This window comes from Pristis pectinata, chromosome 12 (assembly GCF_009764475.1).
Source record: "Pristis pectinata isolate sPriPec2 chromosome 12, sPriPec2.1.pri, whole genome shotgun sequence".
NCBI lineage: Eukaryota > Metazoa > Chordata > Chondrichthyes > Rhinopristiformes > Pristidae > Pristis > Pristis pectinata.
This window is the reverse complement of record NC_067416.1, coordinates 27,725,291-27,746,093: the sequence shown is the minus strand read 5'-3', so window position 1 is coordinate 27,746,093 and position 20,803 is coordinate 27,725,291. Positions and strand designations below refer to the sequence as shown.

Genomic DNA, 20,803 nt, shown 5'->3' with positions numbered 1-20,803 from the left:
CTGCGAATTAGTTCAGAGAAGGCCTGTTTATCTAAAATAAAATTGAACACTTATTGCATATGATTATCTGCACAACTATGTGCCAAGGTTAATTCTTCCATGGTTTTTCAACTCTACATATTAAAATATGCAATGCACTTCCATCAAAACTGGCCAAGAAATTGATTCAGGATTGCAAGCCTAAGACCTCAGGAAGATATGAGAGTGCAGGAGTGACCAGGAGACTGAAGGGCAACTGGAAGGGGCTGGACAGATTAAGCAGCATGGGAATAAAGCAACAAGGAGTTTAAGGAATAAGGGAATGAAGCAACAAAAGAGTAGTAAAACTGCCACACCTGCCTTCAGGCTAAATCAACTTGATAATGATAGCATTTAGCAGGTGTTGGATTCCAAAGGTACTTAAACAGACAAGCCAGTTTGAGGCACAGACTCTACTGGCTTTAAGGCTTGGGCAAATGTGATAGGCAGTGCAACTCCTGTGGAGAATCAGCACATGTGCAATCCACCATAACAAACTTCTTGACACCCAATTTTACACCTGTAAAAACATCATCAAATTTCTCGGCCTACATTCTTGAATTTTTGCTTATTTACTATCAGATTGCATTTTGCAGGGTGTATGCCACATTTCAACATTTCAGATTTGCTTGCTGACCTATAACATCGCTCTGACGAAACCGCTTTATACACAGAAAAGGGGAGAAATGAACAATGCACAGAATCAAGAGGAAACCAAGTGTCCATGATGACTATGCGCATGTCTATCTGATTATCTACAATGAAATTTTATTTCAAAATCACCACTTCAGACATGTGACTGTCTAAATACAGCTTTGAATTATTTGTATACAATGTGCAAACACTTTCATTTCTCAGCTTGTTTTTCTTTTTAGTTGTGTTATGCTAGGGAATGATAATTTAACATCGGTTAGGCAGGATTGTGCACAGATATTTACAAATTTTAACTGTGTAGTATATCTACTTCTACTAAACACAAAGCAGTTTAAAATGCTGCTCACCATTGGACTAATATGCATGAAGTCAGAGTTTAAGTGGTTTAATAATAATTAAAAGTGAAAAAATTCTGGGCTTTCTAGTAAGTACAGTGAGCTGTTATGTGGCAAATACTAACTAGATTCCACTTTGTCCTTAGTTTGGCTTCGATCAGTGATGTATGTTTATCAGAAAGCAACACTGAGAAAACATCTGCTGCAATGCTCTTCAAAGTATAATCGGGTTTGGAAGTTCGCAGGGAATGAGTAGTAAGCACTTTTCAGAAGTAGGAAATTGCTGTCTACAAGCAGGTCTTTTTCAGGAGTATTGATATTTGTTACTGTAAAGTAGGCCAGTTGATTCAGTGCATAAGGTTTTCTGGACATCACTGACACAAGAGCCTCAGGGTAGCTTTCATTTCTTGACCGAGGATTTAATATTCTTCCTAAGTTACCAAGGCACCATCATGAAGTTGAGAGCCAACTTTGTTTCAAGGTCAAGTCTGTAAGAATTCTTCAAAATTCAGTGTCCCTTTCCTTTCATACATTCACCTAATGTATTGAAAACCAAATTTGTTATAACATTATCTCCACTATCAATATTTACCTCCAAAGAGAGCTCTCTGAATCACATTGGGCAATATCTTCCCTCCAATTCAATCATCAACAAAAATCCAGAATTAAATAAATCCAATTTACTAAGAATGTTACTTCACTGAGATAGTTTGTGAAGATCCAAAGGGGCAAGGAAGTTTTTCTACATGATAAAGACTAAACCATCAAACAAATATATTACAAACTCATTTCTAGTTAAATCATCTGTATTAAGCATCACTTCATGTTACTGCAAGTTCCAAGAAGGAGGGAGGACAAAACTTGCTCTTTGTAAGTTACGAAACATCTTGTGCCAGTTGTAGACTTACCAATGGCTGCGATTTCTGTGATCCATACCAGTCACTAAAATTCTGTACAACTCCCCACGAAACACACTCATGTTACTGGATTTTACCAATCCATTTAAAGCATCAATTTCAGGTCTCAGCACAAGACAATTGTGCTTATGTACACGTCTACCACCAGTAAAGGTTGAAGTTGATCTTTAGAGCCTTATGCAACTTAGTCTTGGAGGTTGCAAATTTGATTAGGCTGAGGGGTGGGTTAGGATTGTTGCTGGCTCCTCCCTTCCTCCACATAATAAATCATCCAAATTTTATTGGGAACTGAAGTCAGTACCGATCTTTTTTAGTATCTGAATGACATAATACAAAAAATTTATGCTTCTGCTTTACATTAGAAATATTTCACATAATATACAATGCAGATATGTGTAGATATGCAGTCTATATTTTAATATTGTGTTTTTTTCAATTATAAGATTAGCGTGATCGTCTCAGGTACAATATTGGCCTGGGAAAATATCTTACCGTAAAATGTTCTTGTGATTTATAATTTTCATCCAAGTATACCCGTGCTCTGTTATATTCTTTCATTTCATCACTTGATAGCAGTTCTCTAGGGTCAGAGAAGGAAAATGTTTCTCAGGTGATATTTCAGATAGGTGTGAGCTTTATACATTTACATTAATAAGTAATGCAAAGATTTGGAATGTTGTTCTTTCACCTTGTAGGAATAAATGCAAGCTAGTTAGATGGATCACTGTCTTCCCTTTTATAGCTCCAAGTTTCTTCTGAATAACAATCCAAAGTTCAAAACTTTTGAACATTTTGTACAAATTGACAGTCCAACTTTGAACAGCTGATATGCAACATAGTCTAAATTCATTGTGGTGCCCTGGGCTATGTTCTCCTGACCTCAAGACTCAGGTATTTTTAATGCAAATTAAATCAAAGCAGCTTTACAAATCCTTTCTTTATTTTATGCTATCCTCCAAAAGTTTTGTCTTTTTTGTCCTTGAATACATTCAATAATTCAGTTTCCACCTCTCTCCAAAGGAAAGTTCCCAAGATGAATAGAAATTCCTCCTTATCACCTCCTTTAATAGACAACTTTTAATCTAGAATATGCCCCCTGTTTTTAAATTCACCTATGAGAGTCCCACCTTTATTCCTATTTATGTTATTTTGAAATTGTGCCCTATGATATTTGTGCCTTGGTGAAAGGTTTGCTTGAATCAGATTATTAACGCAGAATTTTATAAACCATCATTTTATAAACATGATTGGTTTGGTAGAAAACAATGAAGACCAGGAAAAGTTTTGATCATTTTAACTGAGCACCCACCAAATAAAGGCATGGTTGTAACATAGAGCAAAAGTTCTGAAAAGTGTTTAAACCAAATGCCCTCATAAATGTAGCTTTAGGTGTATAGTCGTTATATGTGGATTGCTTTGTGAAACATTTGCTAAAAGATAGCAGCAGGTTTAAAACGAGAATACCTTGATAAACAACATGAAGATGCACTGTTCTCACCTACAATGATATTGGTTTCATTTTGTAAGCTGCTGCCTGTAAACGTTCTGTGACACAGCCCAACTATCTCCATGAGTGAAAATACTCCCACTTATATTGAAGGAGATTCCAAAAATATCAAAGCAAGTTGCACACATTTGTGTCAAACAATAATTTTTAAATATTCTTAATAATTCTTTTCCTAATTATGTTGAAGGCCAATTGAGGACAGAGATGAGTTTATTTCCCCATCTGGTCTCTACGTGTGGGCTGAGTACACTGGTAGCCAGAAAAGATGGCAACCACAGTATTGAGCATTCAGGCTCGGTTGTAATGGCTCCCATAACTGCATAATGTACCACTGCAAATGAAGAATTAAACAAAAGGAGGATAGTTATTGCTGCCTAATGACTTCCTAAATAAGTAATTGGCATAGTCAACAGAGGACGAGGGATCAAATTCCAGATGGAAGCTAACTATTGAAAAAAAGTAGTGAATGATTGACAGTCATTTTGAATTTCACACTCATCATTTCTTACTGATAAACTAAGGGTTCAATACAGAAGACATTCTGCTCTGGACTTCCAGCTCGAAAGACATAACCTCCACTTTCCTGGAAAAGTGGGACACACACACACACACACACACACACACTCTCCACCCAAGCTCACACCAGCAGGGGGAGACATTTCCAGAAAAAGTCTGCAACAAACTTTGCAAATATGTCTGTGCCAGTAGAGGGAGCCCTGCTCCTGACTGGGATGTGATCTGCAACATCTTAAGTTTGGATCATTCCTCATCTGATCGCTAATAACAATACTTAGCAGACAATTTTAAAAATTGCTTTTTATAAATGTGAACCTGTTATAGATAAAAAGTAGCATGGTAATTTAGTGGATAATTTTTAATAAATTAAGTGAATGAGCAAAATTGTGACAAATCAATTTTAACACTGGCAAGTTTGAAGTCAATCACCTTGGCCCAAAATGAATGGAACCTTCTGAATGGTTGAAAAGTGAGAATCAATAGGGGATCTAAAGGGAATTGTGATCCAAAAGGTCTTAAAATGTCAACCTGAAACACTAACTCTGTTTCACTTCCCACAGTTGCGGCCTGACTTGCCGAGTGTTTCCAGCATTGTCTAGTTTTCTTTTAGATTTCCAGCATCTGCAGTGTTCTAATTTTCTATAATCCTGATTGCTGACAGACTGCTGTATTTAGAGGGACTGGAGCACAAAGAGTACATGTTATGTCACAGGTACTCAAAGCTCTGGAGACTGCTCCTTATTGCTTTGGCGGGTGGGGGTTGGGGGAAATGTTGAATTGATTTATCACAAATATGTCTGGGCTCCAAGGATTGTTATGGGAAGAGGTTGGAAAAACACAGGTTATATTTCCTGGAATTTGAAAGGTTAAAGGGTGATTTGATTGATATTTTCAAGATACTAAGGGAATTGATAGAGTAGGCAGAAACTATTTTTGCTTACTCTGCAATCTAGAACTAGAAGGTATAATCCAGAGAGAAGTTCAAAAACACTTCTATGCAAAGAAGTTGGTAGAAATTTTGAACAATCTTCAACAAAAGGCAATTGAAATTAAATCAATTGTAAACTCCAATCATGAATATTAGCAATGTGGAAATTATTACTTGAAATCAATGCCTAGACTAAAGCTCTCTCCAAAGGACCAATAAGAACACATTTCAACAAATCTAGCCATCCCTGACAGGCGTCATTCAGTGATTTTAAAAATTATATCAAACCCAGCACTATAAAACTTCTTTGAGTTAGGACTATATATCAATAGAGAGAGGAAATTGGTGGGTTAAGTGTTTTACTTAAAATGTGGAACCTTTCTTAATATACAAATAAATAATTAATAGGAGCTTTTATTATTGACCTTAACGTGAACCATCAGATCATTGCCCAGTTAGAAGGTTTCTCATTGGTGTCCTCATTTTTGCATTGAAACAACATCAAAATGATTCAAGGCCTTTGTTCTTATTTCTTTCTTATGAGATTGATTCTTCATGGAAACCAAATATTTTATGAGGCTTAAAGATGAACTGTGGTACAATGTTCATGGATCTGTCTGCGACAATGACCTTAAAATTCTGTTAACAATTAAGGTTGGTTAATCAGTCATAACAATGTTGTTTTTCACTTTACCTTATATAGTGTGCAAATGATGAAAGGAAATATGAAACAAATCAATGCAGATTGGCTAACAGCCAAATAACTGATGCAATTTGACAATGCACCTCAATAATCCAATGAGTTTTAAATTCCTATGTTTTCACTTTGCTAGTGATAAAGGCCCAAGTCAACAAATGGAGGCTTGCATTTCATTAAGAGATGGTAAACATGATACTTACTTCACAAACTTGTCAACATGGGACATCGAGGCTTCATAATTCTTCCCTCCGACTTCTTGGCAATGTAATGCAATAAAGTGAGGCTTGTGTGTGTGCACGGTCTGCAAGGAAAAAGAAGAATATATTGTCACCACCACAACAGAAAGTGTTGAATGAAATACCATACTCGCTGGCTGAAAAATAAAGCTTTTGATAAAGGGGATAATGTCAAGATAGAAACAAGTGAAAATTAATTTGCTAGGCTTTGCTAAAAAATATATTTTTGGATTTATTAATTGTTCTGGAAAGAAGATATAAAGCCCTTCATTGCCAATCAACCCATTTCACTGTTGACAAGGGAGTGGCTTTCCACCTAAGGGGCAGCACTTTACTCCAGCAAGGTTCATGAGTCAGTTTCTCCATCACTCTTTGAACTGGGGGTTTTGCTTCATGGTATTACATTGCCTAGGAGCCATCTGGTTGATCCACATACTAATCCCTCAGCAGGCTTGCTGCTTCACCGTTTGTGTGGCTTTCTGATCCAGTTGGCTCTGAGAAGTGGTCGGAGTGGAGATTTGATATCAACACACCTCCTCTCTATTCTTGTACTCTGCAGTGCCATTAGGAATGAGGTTATCTCATTGTTCACTGCATACGTTGAAAGGTGATTTAGTAATTACTCATCGCAGAATAATTCAAATCAACATGCTGGGACATATTGGAAAACTATTTTTGTTTCGTGTCTTCTTTTAAAAAGAGTAATTACAGTTTAAAAGGGAGCTGTTCTCTCATCACTGATAGTTAAGTGAAAAGTCAGAGTATAGGAAAGAGGCAAATAGAACATTGAGAATCCAATTAACTTGACATTAATGTATTGGTTGGAGGTGAAGGAACAACTGTCTGAAATGAAGTCAAAAGTAAAACACTGCAGATGCTGGAAATCTGAGACAGACAATGCTGGAAACACTCGGACAACAACAATGGAGAGAGAAACAGAACTGATGGACCTGAAGCATTAAATCTGTTTCTCTCTCCACAGATACTGCTTGACCTGTTGACCATTTCCAATATTTTCAGTTTTCATTTCCAACTTCCTCTAAAGGGTGTATTATCCTTTTGAAAGCTGATACTACTTCATGAATGTTTAAGTACTGTGCTGTTTGTAACATTTGCTATGCTTTTTGCTTCTCCATATTATTTCATTTGCATGTAAGCCTAACCAAGTAGCTTCAACCTGCATGCAATTGACTGGGGAGATGCCAGTTGCCTCCTTTAAATGGGATGGGAACATATCCCACAAATTCCCCATTGTTGATTTCCCAGAATGATGGGTAAATTTGTCAAAAAATATACATGTTATCCTATACACATAGATGAATTTTGTGATTATAAGGAACATTAATACTTATGGAAGTTTCCATCTATCTCTGAATACAAGTATTGGGAAAAACAAACTTATTGTAGAAGAATCACCTCCGGCAGTCTAACCCAGCATATCAGATTTCCCCATTGGTAATAGACCCTGAGTAAGTCACTGGTGGGTGGATCTAAAAAAACACCGTATGGTGAAGACATCACTGTTCTCTGATTATTCATTGCAGCCTTTTCAAAGTCCCTCACAATTTTTCACTTTCCATCATCATTCAGTCACAGACCACAACCAATCACCATTTTCTAGTCTTCCATTCTAACCCTATCTGTTTTTCCCCCTTAACCTCAAATCTTTCAAGTCACCTCTGGTCCGTGAGGAAATCTAGAGGAACAGAATTGTTTTCTTGAAAAAAGACAATTTCATTTTGTTTCAAGCATCTTAGACTCATGAAAAAACATTGAGTATTATGGCGTGGGGCTGAATTATCTGTGGAACAGAGGAGTTTGAAAAGTATAACCCTGATCAGTTATACATTTTCCTCTGACCAGGCAGAAGGAGATGGAGTTGTAACTATTTAGACTTCCTCAATATGGTAGGCTAGAACAACATTAAAATCCAATACTGTCATTTGCTCTGCAGCTACACTGTGTGATTGTTTCCCACCTCAGACCTTGCCTCCAGTTATTTGAGTACATGTGCTAGGCACTCTAGTGACACATTAAACTCACACTAGAGGCCTAATATTGCAAATTCCCACCATTCTGGAAGAAAGGGAGGTTATAGACGCTGTAGAATCCATACAAAATAATAAAGTCCCAGAAAACTGTGGAAATTAACTGAATTATAAACAGTCAAGAGGATAATTAGTGTTGTAAGAAGAGGTAGTTGAGGTGGGGGCTATTGACTCTGAAACAAAGAATATTTAATTGAGGTGAGGCCTGGACAGAGTCTGCAGGAAGGACCTACTTCTCTTAGCAAAGAGGAGAAAAACTAGGGCCATCCATAAATTTGAGTTAATTGATTGGAGGAATGGAGAGGAGCTTAATGTTTTAATTTCTGATTGGAGGTCTGGAAGGCACTCTCTGAAAGGGTGGTGGAGATAGAAATCCTCACCACATTTAAAAGGCACCTAGATGACCACTAAAAGAATCAGAATTTACAAGGCAATGGACTAACATCTGGGAAGTCTTACCTTATTTTGTAATTATAACAACACTGAAAGAGGCTATTTGACTCATCAGGACCATGCTAGCTCCCAGGGAGCACTCACATCAGTTCCATTCTCCCTCCTTACTTCCCTGTGTCACTGAAGCTTATTCTTTCTCACTCATGCCCATCAGCTCCCGGAGGAAACCCATGGTGTCATCTGTCATAAAGAATATGCACATTCTGCACGTGCAACACCCGTGGTCAGGATCGCTGGAGCTGTGAGACAGCAGCATAACCTCTTGCACTGCTATGCAACACCATGTGGGATTAAATAAGGTCCACCTCTGGCCAGCCAGGATACAGAGGGCTAAATACCCTCCTTCCACATGATATCAAATCCCAAATGTTATTGCCCTATTTATGGTCAGCCATTGAAACAGAAGATGCATTTACGTATTACTTCAGGTTGAACTGGGTTAAAATGACTCACAATATTTGTGCACCATTAGTACTGCCGGGAAGCCAAACTACTCCACAACAGACAAAATGCAATCTTGTGATATATAGAGGGTAAAAAAGCCACCAATAAAACATACAATTTAGTTGGAAGATTGAAGTAAACATGTTCTTGAAATGGCAAAGAGACAGTACGCACTTCTGATCTCCTCAAGTTTCCCATAAGGATCAAGGACAAAAATATTGCTTTTCTCTGGCTCTCGAGTGTCATTTCAACAGGACCTGCTGTTATCATGCTGGCTAAACAGCCAATCACATTGACAGTTCTCTCAAACAGCAAAATAGGAGGGGAAAAACACCACTTTTACCTAACTTGTTAAAGATTTCACAAAGTGATAAACAAAGATTATAGCATACACATTTTAAAGGACCTGCCCACCTCCTTCCCTTTATTCCATGGTCAACTGTCCTGTCCTATCAGATTCCCTCTTCTTCAGCCCTTTGCCTCTTCACCTCCCAGCTTCTCACATCATTCCCTTTTACACTCCCTCCCCCACCCACCTACCTTCCCCCTCTCACCTGATCTCACCAATCACCCGCCAGCTCATGCTCCTCTCCCTCCCCCTACTCTTTTTTTCTGGCTTCTGCCCTCTTCCTTTCCAGTCCTGATGAAGGGTCTCGGCCTGAAACGTCGACTGTTCATTGCCCTCCATCGATGCTGCCTGACCTGCTCAGTACTTGCAGTATTTTGCGTGCATTGCTTAAAGTATCATAGACACTCTTGCTAAAAGAACATAATAAATGTTGAAGTAGTTACATGTTGGAATTGCAAACCAAATATATTTATGTTAGGGCTGAAAGGTTTGCTGGTAGTATTTATTAAAAATTCTTATGGATCTCATGGAACAAATTGAAAGATTTTGGGGGTATTTTACATGGGTGTAGTTTGTAAACAGCTTAAATTCACATAATTACACATGAGATTTTTTTATTCAGTTGGAGAAGGTAGCAAATGGTGCTGTTGACAAAGATTAAGGGCAGTGGTAAACACTTGGAAGGTTTGCAGTGGTGTTCCCCAGAGGTCAGTATCAGGCTTTACATAACATATGATAAAGAATTAGATTTGGGTGTACAGGGTAAGTTTTCAGCTTATACTGACAACAGAAAATTTCAAAATATAATAAAGAGTAAAATGAACTGACACATTGAAGAGAGACAATATAATTGGAAAGGCTCAATTCTAAAGGAGTAGAAGAAAGATACAGGGACTACTACACAGGGAGCAATCATTCAAGGTGGCAAGATAGGATAGAAATGCTGCAGAAAATCATACTGGCTCGATGTGGACATTCTGTACAAATGCAAGCAAATTACGTTGAACATCTATGAGGCATTGGCTAAGCCATTATTGGAGCACTGGACCAATTTAGAGCACCATTCTTTAGAGAGGTTGCAGAAAGTGTTCACCAGGATGCTCAAGAGATAAGGGGCTTACATTAAGTGGATAGACTAGGGAAGACTTCTCATTTGATAAGAAAAGGTGGAAAAGAGATTTGACAGAAATGTTCAAAGTCATGAAGGTTCCAGGTAAAGCTAATAAATAGAAAATGTTCCCAACTGCAAAAGGATGGAGGATCAAAGGACATAGATTTAAGATGGTGAATGAAAAAAGGTGACAAGGAAATAAAAACAAAACATGTTGGAAATATTCAGCAGGTCAGGCAGCATTGGAAATAGCAAATCGGGGTTAACATTTCTGATCGATGATCTTCCATTGATACAAGGAATGTGTTAAGTTGCAGAGAGGTGAGAGGAGTGACAGATCAAAGGGAGTGGTTATGATAGGATGGAGACCAAGAAAGACACAAATGATGATAATGCCAACTGTACAATTAACAAGCTTTCACCACCTCCCTCAGTGGGCACCAGCACCACTTCTTTCTTTCTGTCTCTCTTTTCCAGATGGAGTTGCTCATTTAGTGCAATGTGCACCGTGCCAGCAGAGATGTCCAAACTGCATGTATTTAAAATGTTTAAGTTGCAGCCTGGTTTAAATTTTGATCCGGAACTGGTCTGGAAGGTTAGGTGCCATGGAATCCAGGGAGAGCTAGTTAAGTGGATTCAAAATTGGCTCGAAGGTAGGAACCAGAGGTTGGTGGTTGAAGGTTGTTTCTCGGAATGGAGGCTGCTGACTACTGGTGTGCCGCAGAGGTTGGTGTTGGGACTCTTGTTATTCATTATTTACATAAATGGTTTGGATGCAAATGCACAACGCTTGATCGATAAGTTTGCGGATGACACGAAATTAGGAGATGGTGTTGATAGTGAAGAAGGTTGTCATACGTTACAGGGGGATCTTGATCAGTTAGGGAAGTGGGCCAAGGAGTGGCAAATGGATTTCAATACCGGTAAGTGTGAGGTGATGCATTTTGGAAAGTCAAACCAGCGTAGGACTTATACTATGAACAGTAGGGCACTAGGGAGTGTAATGGAACTGAGCGACCTAGAAATACAAGTGCATAGTTTGTTGCAAGTGACGTCACATGTAGACAAGGTGATGAAAAAGGTATTTAGCACACTGGCCTTCATCAGTCAGGGCATTGAGCACAGGAGTTGGGACATTATGTTGCAGTTGTACAAGTCATTGGTGAGGTCGCACTTGGAGTACTGTGTACAGTTTTGGTCGTCCTGTTATAGAAAAAAAACGTGGTTAAACTGGAAAGAGTGCAGAGAAGACTTACAAGGATGTTGCCAGGACTAGAAGGCCTGAGTTATAGGGAGAGGTTGGCCAGGCTAAGTCTTTATTCCTTTGAATGTAGAAGAATGAGGGGTGACCTTATGGAAATGTTTAAAATTATGAGAGGTATAGATAAGGTAGATGATAACAGTCTTTTCCCCAGGGTAGGGGAGTCCAAAACTAGGGGCCATAGGTTTAGGGTGAGAGGGAAAAGATTTAAAAGGGATATGAAAGGCAACTTTTTCACGCAGAGGGTGGTGAGTATGTGGAATGAGCTGCCACAGGAAGTGGTTGAGGCAGGTACAATAGTGTCATTTAAGAAGCACTTGGATAGGTACATGCAAGGGCAGGGTTTAGAGGGATATGGGCCGAACACTGGAAATTGGGACTAGCTGGGCACCTGGTCGGACTTGGTGGGCTGAAGGGCCTGTATCCGTGCTGTATTGCTCTATAATTCTATCTCTGATGACCCTTACCCTCAACACTGGTGCTCCCCAGGGTTGCATACTCAGTCCCCTGCCCTACTCCCTGTATACCCATGACTGTGTGGCCAAATACAGTGCCAACTCAATCTTCAAGTTCACGAATAACACCACTGTTATAGGCCGGATCAATAACAATGATGAGATGGAGTGCAGGAAAGAGATCACAAACCTTCTGTCATGGTGTCAGAACAACAACCTAGCCCTTAACATCAGCAAATTGAAAGAGCTGGTTCTTGACCAAAGGAGGCATGGGAGTGAACACAACCCTGTCCTCATAAGCCCTATCCTCATCACACTCACTGCTGTGGTGATCAAGAAAGCACATCAGTGTATGTACTTTCTAAGGCATCTGAGAAGGTTCAACATGTCCACAAGAATTCTCTCGAACTTCTACAGATGCGCTACAGAAAGTATCCTGACCAGTTGCTTTTCAGCTTGGTATGGCAACTACTCTGCTCTGGACTGATGTAACCTGCAGAGAGTGGTAAACACTGCCCAGTCCATCACAGGCTCATCACCTCTTTCCATCCAGTGCATTGCATCAGGAAGACTAGTAGTATTGTCAAGGATGCCTCACCACCCTGATCATTCCCTTTTCTCTCTTCTACCTTCTTGAAAGCCCAGATGACCAGACTCAGGGATAGTTTTGTTCCCACTTCTGAACCAATCAACTCTTTTACATCCCCTTCCCGGTGGCGCCGCCATGTTCTCAAACCCTTAATTCTACATCTTCCGTTATTGCACTTCAGCATTTCTTTTACGCTACTACACTTTGCACCATTCTATTGTTTTTGCACTTGTTGCTGTATTTATTGTTGTATTTACTTTTACAGTGAGCTTCATGTGAGCAAGGAATTTCATTGTACCCTGGTGTATATGACAATAAAACTAATCTGAATCTGACCAAATTTAAGAATCTGAAGGACATTAAAACTCAACTCTCACCTTGGGGATTTCTAATATGCACAGCATGGAATAAGATTGAGCTGAATAAAGACAGCATTGGTCACTAAACCCTGCGGAAAATGCCTATGTAATATTATTCATTTTGATTCCCTGCATTATTAAGAATACAAGTTATAAAAATTGCCATCAATATTCCAGGAAAGTGCACTAAGACTGCAGCCTAAACCAAGTTAAGCTTCAGCTGAGGGAGATTTAAATTACAGGATGTCTGAGCATAATGTTAAGTGGAGATTTTAACAGAGATGTGTGATGTGATTTTATTTATAAAGATTCGAAGTAACATGACAGGAGATTAAGTGGATTGTCCATGTATAATATCAAACCCATGAGTAGTTGTTTTACGTTTTTCTAAGATGTAAAAATAATTATGGAAAATGATAAAGAGGTTTTAAGAAGATTGTAATGAAACTTGCAACTGGAATGACACAGTGACTTAGCCCACTACCCCTTCCCTCTGAAACCCAAGCCTAAATTCCAAATTTGTGGAAGAAAGTCTTTGCTTCTGCTGAAATGCAAATGAACTTGGCTAATCTTAAACCATTCCCACAAAACACAACTGTCAACTGGATAATCCCATTGAAAACACAGTGTGAAAAGTAAAAATGTTTGTGGGAGGTACACACTATGAAATATTTTATTAAGGACGAACTGCAGTATAAGGTTAATTTGCATCTGGTGAAGTCATTTATTTACAATGATAATGACTTACTTTATGGATTATCTGATAATTCTATCATTTTAATGTATGTTACATTTAAAATTATGCAGCTCAATCAAACAAAGTCTCCAATCTGTGTCACTCTTCCTGCTTATTGGCTGCTCTGCTGAAGAGGCAGGAGCTAAGAATAAAATATTCCATTCCTAGCACCCTAGCTCGATTTCAGACAAAAAGACATTCTATTATGGCAAGGGGTCAAGAAATGCATTTTTTAATTTGATCAGACATGTTGAACTTCAAGAAAAAATAATTGTCCAATGGTGTCATCAGAGAAATTGATGAGAATTCGTGTATACTGAATGTATGATTAGACCTAACTAGTGGGGTGGGAGGGATGATGAAACCTTAATCAGAGGCAACATCTAACTTTATCATTGCTTATCTTGCACTGACTGTGTGGGAGGGAATGAAATGGAACTTTTAACATTTTACTTGTGGTGTAAAGCATCAGTGATCACATGATTGCAAATGCAATCATAACTTTTTCATTAAATAAGTATAACTTTTTTATTTGTGGCCCCATATCCCATCCAAACCAAGTCCCATTCACCCATCATCCCTGTGCTTGCTGCCCTACACTGGCTCCTGAACCTTCAAGATCTCTAAATTTAAATCCTCCTTCTTGTTTTTAAGCCCCTTCATGGACTTTCTCGCTAGCCCTCCGAAACCCTGTATTCCACCATCTCTGGACTCTTGAGCATCTGCCTCCCTCAGATAGTAGAGGGCAGGAAGGGGTCTTCCACCCCTGGCAGGTGGAAGACATCACCTATCCTGGTGCTATTATCTGAAACTTCCCTCATGTATCTCATTGCATCTTGAGTTCTCCCTCTGCCTTTAGATTCACCTTAAAACCCATCTCTTTGATCAGGCTTTGGAACAGCTCTCCACATATCTCTTCCCTAATCTCATTAGCCGCTGGCCTCATGTCCTTGAACACAGCAGCTTTTGTTTTCCAGGAATTATATGTGTTTTATTATGTCAGCACCCTCAAAAACAAATAAAAGTGTGCTGCATTTTTCACGTCTGACAGCTAATCTAAAAAATACCCTATAAGATTCTTTCCTGTGTTAGTACAGGGAAACAACTGTACCAGCCTAACTGATCTTCGCATGTAGTACTTGCAGCCTTATTTACAATGATTTACTTGACAGATGAGGCACATTGTGGTTTAAGACAGAAACACTTGAGAAACCGCATGCATTAACAGACATTTAATTAAGACAACAGGGGAATAACATGATGGTTTTATTTAAAATTGTCTGCCTTTTCTCCAGAAATGTACAAGAAAATAGACTCGGCCACCTCAATAATCGCTTTTTGTGTGTTGCAGAAAATGCCCCATGGAACATGGTAGAAGCTCTGCTAATTAGGTGGAGTGATTAGCATTCACTTCAGGCACATTTCTTTGGCAATATTTTCCAAGGTGAGAGGCAATCATTATGGATGAGCAGCTGAGAATGGCAGATGAAAGCTGGGAATTCCTACCATCCAGTGCAAAGTTCATATGCTCTGTGCAACTAAATTTTGTCAAGAATCTTTTACTTACGACAACTGAGAACATTCACTGGAGCACAGGCAAGAGTCAGAAGCCAAGGAAGGTGGGGATAACCTCTAAGATTCAGCTGTCAGAATGGTCCACCACTGTATTATGGCAGGCAGTACAAACTGTCTAAGAATTAAATTGGTCATGAGTTCTTCCACCATATGCGTGGCATTGACAATTAAATATTTTTTCTCATGGTTTCCCACGAGTTGTTTCTTAATTTAGTGGTAGCCTTTGCATTTCATGAAGAACTCTGGCCAGTTCTAATACACACTGTCTGGTTATTTACAATAGTTGAATTCAGCATTAAACTCTGAGGACCATAAAGTGCATAATCCGAGGATCAGAGGCTGTTCCTTAAATTTACATTGACAGAAAGGTCAGAGTGGGAGAGGAACAGAGAATTAAAGTGACAGGCAACTGGAAGCTCAGGGTCACCAATGCAGAGGAGACAACATTGTGAGCACCAAATGCAATGCAGTAAATTGGAAGAAATTCAAGTGAGTCCCTACTTGGCCTGGAAGGACAGTCTGGGTCTCTTGATAGAGGGAAAGGAGGAGGTAAAAGGGCAGGTGTTGCATCTCCAGTACTTGTACAGGAAATTGCTATGAGAAGGGGAGTGGGTGGCACTGGAGATGCCAAAATAGACAATTCCACGTTTTCCCACATTATATTTCAGTTCCTAGATCTTTGACCCCTCACTTCTTACAGTGTTGCTGATGTTCACAAAAGAAGCACTGATGTGAAATTATGGGAAACTGTGACTTACTTAGATCTGACTTGCGATAGACAGGAAATGTTATTTATGTGTGTACCTGTGTGTACTATGACTATTTTAAATTCAGTGTTGCTAGTAAATTCTTCACTGTTATTAAGACTTTTAATCAATGTGGCATTTCCTTTATCTTCTCCTCTTGAAAACCAGCAATTTTGATCTGGAACCAAACAAAAAGCCAAAAATCGTAGATGCTGGAACTGTGAAATAAAAACAGAAAATGCTGGAAATACCCAGCAGGTCAGACAGCGTCTATAGAAAGAGAAATAGTTGATGTTTCAGATTGATGACCTTTCATCAGAATGTTGTTAGATAGGGATTATAGTTTGGTGAAATCCGACATCTTTCTAAATTAATAAACAACTTGATTTCATGGTCTTCTAAGTCCCTCAACCATTAGCAAAGGGATTGACATCTGGGATTACCCAGTATTGTGATTCAGGGTTTTCCTCTAAAACCAAGTTTATAATTTTGTCCAGACTAAATGAACTAATAGTGAAAAGCAAGTATTACATTTCATGTATTGCAGACTACATCTTTGTGTACGTAGTGTCGGTCATCTATCAGACTAAGGGAAAGCTCTAAGTAACTTGCTTTATAAACTAAATGTTGTATTTTATGCTGAATATTAAACAGAAGTAAAATATGCTTTTTTTAATAGGCAGTGACTTCAAGTTACTGTCATCTGCACAGGTTATTTTAGCATTTGAATGTTAACGATTTGTTATGGTTTGGGGAGTTTATACCAGCATTCTATGTCACTGACCATTCACAGTGAATTAGAGAGGATTTATCCACTCATTATTGAGATTAATGGTTTGAGAGCACATGGTTGAGCAGAGAAGTACTTTGGCTCACTGGAAAAATGCACATGCTGCCACGTTATGTGCCTTACTTCCAAAGGCAAAGAAGTTATTTGAATATTTGTCTCTCAGAGCTGTAAACCACTAGAAAAATTTACCAAAGGCAGGGTGCATAAAGTTAGAAACATGCAGTCCATCAATCAGTACATTTACAGTAGTACTGAACTACTGCATGTCTTTCCAGAATATTCAAAACTGCAGGTGGTCATTTAAGTGCTGCACTGGAGGATTGCTGGTGACTGAGCAATCACACATCAAAGGAGACAATGCCTTTTTTGGCCTCATATGAACCAGGCACAAGAATAGAAGGAAAAATGTAAGCACAATGATACATTGCCAGTGATAGTTAAATAGCCTAGAAGCTTTGTTTTGAACTAAAAACTGTGCTGGGAATTAAAAATACTTATTACTGAAATCTGTGACTCAGTGTATTCCCCCTTGAGTGATCCAACATATTTAAATTAAGCCCACTACTTTTCCATTGCTTGTGTGGTTCAGTTTTGATGTCCTGCATTGATTAGTATGACTGTCAGAAATTAGATTCGGATGGTAGTTTTTAGGTGCCCTGTGATCAGCTAAAATACCAGAATCTTTCACTTTGATTGGAGCACTGTTCAGCTGCTTAATTTGCTGGTGAGCATTTGTTCACATTAAAGGGCCAAGTAATTTCTGGAATCATAATGTACCATCTGCCCAAAGGGGATATTATTTACCCACATACACTCATCATGAGATTACACTTAAATGCAGAGGCTCCTTTCTCAGCATGCAAACAAGATGGGAATTTCAAAAGCCCAAATGCCCAAATTCTGCCATGATACTGAACCCCTCTCTTTCTTCGGCATTCTGCAGTGTTTCTGGTAAATTTCCCAAATGCTCAAGTTCATAAGAAGGAAAAGGGGGTGGGAACAGTTTTTGTTTACCAAGTGCTTGCTTTTCATTTTGCAGCTGTCCCTGCTGTGCATCATAAGACTGGTGCCTTTTCACTGAGTAGCATCCTATACCGGGAACCCTTTCCAAACCTGGCCAATCAATACACAACAAACAGATCCCACAATACTTGTACTAACCATCCAGAGTGCACTCAGTCCTTCAGCAGCCACAACTGTAACTTGAACCACAAGAGAAACCAACCACAACCTAAAGGGGTTAGTTGTTTTTGTGTGTTATATGTCTCTCTCCATAATGAGGAGGTCATGCATATTTAAAAATAAAACTATTATTGAAAGCACAGATTTTTGCTGGATCTGTTGAACATTTCAATATAAACACCATGAAAAAATATCATTCAACAAGGAACTAATCTAAAGAGAACATTCCCAGCCTCCTTTGCAGTGATAATTAAAATGTGTTTACTTGCACATTTCATTACTAATAAATCAAGTCTCAACAGATGCGTCATTTCAAACACCCATTCATACTATTGAACATGTACCACAAACAGGCTGTGTTTCCACTTGAACATTTGTCAGTGGTTACATTGTTCGACTCCCTCATTATGTGAAATATTTCCACAAGCCACCATAATCTGCTCTTTTACAATTCACATGCCAAGACCAATGGAACTAACAAAGTGTGATCAAGAATCACTCTCAAGTAATTCCAAAAGCGAACTCACACGAAAGACAAACTCCTTTATTCAAAGTGGTGAAAATGTGGATACTTAAGCATTCTGGCTTAAACATGGAATGGTTAAGCTGATTAGAATAGAGGCATCAAAGAGAAAGCAGAACAAGAACACCAGGAAGAAAGGAACAGGAAAGTCGATGATGGGCTAAGATGAAGTAAAGTGGGAGGAGGCTTGTTTGTGCACAAACACTGGCAGATATTAATTGGACTGAATGACTTACTTTGCTGTGGATTCAATGTAATAATATGAAATATGCATGAAGAATTAAAATTGATGATTGAACTTGAAATTTCTGCTTATGATATAGTGGGACTGAAATGCTGTTGCCTCATGGGGCCCCAGTTTTGGGTGAGATCCCACCCCTGCACATGGCAGTGATATTCTATTGCGCATGTGCTCCAGGTGCTGGCAGCATAGTAGAGGACTTGCATTCTTAATGCAAACACTATTCCTCAACTACTTCTGTAATGCAGAGAAAACAGGTAGGTCTTGTCTTATTTGGAAGTGAGAAGAGGACAGGAGTGCAGGGCTGGAAAGGTGGTAGGCACTGATGATGTGGTGCTTGCATAGCCAATCAGGGGCCCTTAGAACATCAGCAATGAATTGGGGTGGGACAAAGAAAGCCATTTAAAGGAGTACCTACCTGCAAAAATTCAATGACCTTGTGCACTCCTTAAATGCTAACCAATCCAATTTTATGGTTCCTTCAGTTTTCTCTTCCACCTGGCTCCATTATCACCACCTCCTCACATGCCACCCTCCTCAGTTTCCTTCCCTCTGATCTGGAAATAGACATCATTTTGAGGCACAGTGCCAAGGGAACGCTGGGATAAAGTTGTAAAAGTGGTCTCCCAATTCAACCATGCACGCTGGACAGCAGCCAGCACCCTTGGGTACTGAATCTCATCAGACACCTTACTATCTGATCTTGGACTTTGGCTCTAGTCTGCTAAATCACACTGTGCTTCTTCTTATTCCTAAATATACACACACTGGCCCGTCCTTCCTAGTTGCGTCTCGCTCTTGAAACACCGTCTCACCACTCCCCCTTCCCTCCTATATTGGTTTAGACTTTTAGGTCCCTAACCACCACACCTGAACACCCCCTCTAATTCTCACTCTAACCTGCAGACAGCACAGTAAACAGCTGGCTTCCGTGAACCACGTAATAGCATAGGTCAACTAGATGTAGATTGAAATAGATAAAAGTAGCTTGCTTCAACTAAACCTTTTCACCTCTTCAGATCTGGGTAAACTGGAAAGGGACAAGGTCATTTCCTACAAATTAGGCTGGTAACCTTTGGTAAAATAGCACAACAACATGTCTGTTTATTGCTATCTCCTCTCTTGCATTTCCAAATGGTGACATCTCCCACAAAACACCTCAGAATAACTCCTCTTCTCAGGTCCAGTACAAAACCACTATCCCCTAGATTAGAAAAACAGATCAACTGGCCTTTACCAGGGGACTAAATATCATGTATAGGCAACATTTATAAAATATCAGCTAAATAATATGTACCCTCCAATACCTTAAAGTGGTAAACATCAATTATCTGTATCATTTCTTCAGTTCAAAACCACCTCCACATTAAAATGAACAGATGTTGCCTGTTTTAGAAGGTCATCACTTAGTTTACTGAGCAGGAGATATTCCATTTTCGGAAAACAGAAATAAAAATGTGTATAAATACTCCAAAATAACAATTGCAGGGAGGAAGATAACAGGCCAAGTCTGTCCTATTTCTGGCAATATAGAGTTCTGAGTACAGTCTGATAACATGACTGTAAAGTGTTTTGGCTCATTTAATAATGGCCCTATATAAATACAAGCTACCTTGTTGTGAAATCTGCACTATTGTGTTGCTTCCTTTAATTCAATTAACTTACCAGGTTTACAGCCATCACTTTCATTGACATAAGAGAACAGCTGAAGTAAGTCTCTGCAATCGGTACACTTGAGAGAGGTGAAAGCATTTCTGTCATAGATAATGACGTATAATTTTCCAACATTTAAAATGTACGCCAGCAGGAACTGAACTGCTCCCAAAATAGTAATATTTACAGATTTCCATATCAGAACATCCCCAGACCATTTTTGTTTTGGGTACTTTTACACTGATGCTTGTTTATTCTCAGATCTCAAGAGAATTGTATCTGTGCATCTTAAGTCTCCAAAATTCTAACTGCTAGAAACAAAGGCTCAGGCAATGGAAGCTTCAGTCAAAATGTGTTTTGTTTTCCCCTCTTGCACAGATAATCAATAGTGTTTAAATATTCTTGTGATATGACCCCCACTGTTAAAGGGAAACCTCTTCAGTCCTGATTTGTGCTGCCGCCATCCCACGAGATCAT

The 20,803-nt window shown here is 39.0% G+C and overlaps 1 protein-coding gene across 2 annotated transcripts in view; it reads right to left on the bottom strand.

The window, feature by feature from the left end:
• The window catches only part of LOC127577001 (inositol polyphosphate-5-phosphatase A), a 426,171-nt gene that overhangs the window by 211,127 nt on the left and 194,241 nt on the right, over positions 1 to 20,803 (bottom strand). For both annotated transcript variants that reach the window (XM_052027852.1, XM_052027851.1), the window contains exons 3-4: positions 5,776 to 5,876; positions 2,417 to 2,504 (exon numbers count right to left, since the gene is read on the bottom strand). In XM_052027852.1, coding sequence (XP_051883812.1) covers positions 2,417 to 2,504; positions 5,776 to 5,876 — 189 coding nt within the window. The remainder of the gene's footprint in view (positions 1 to 2,416; positions 2,505 to 5,775; positions 5,877 to 20,803) is intronic.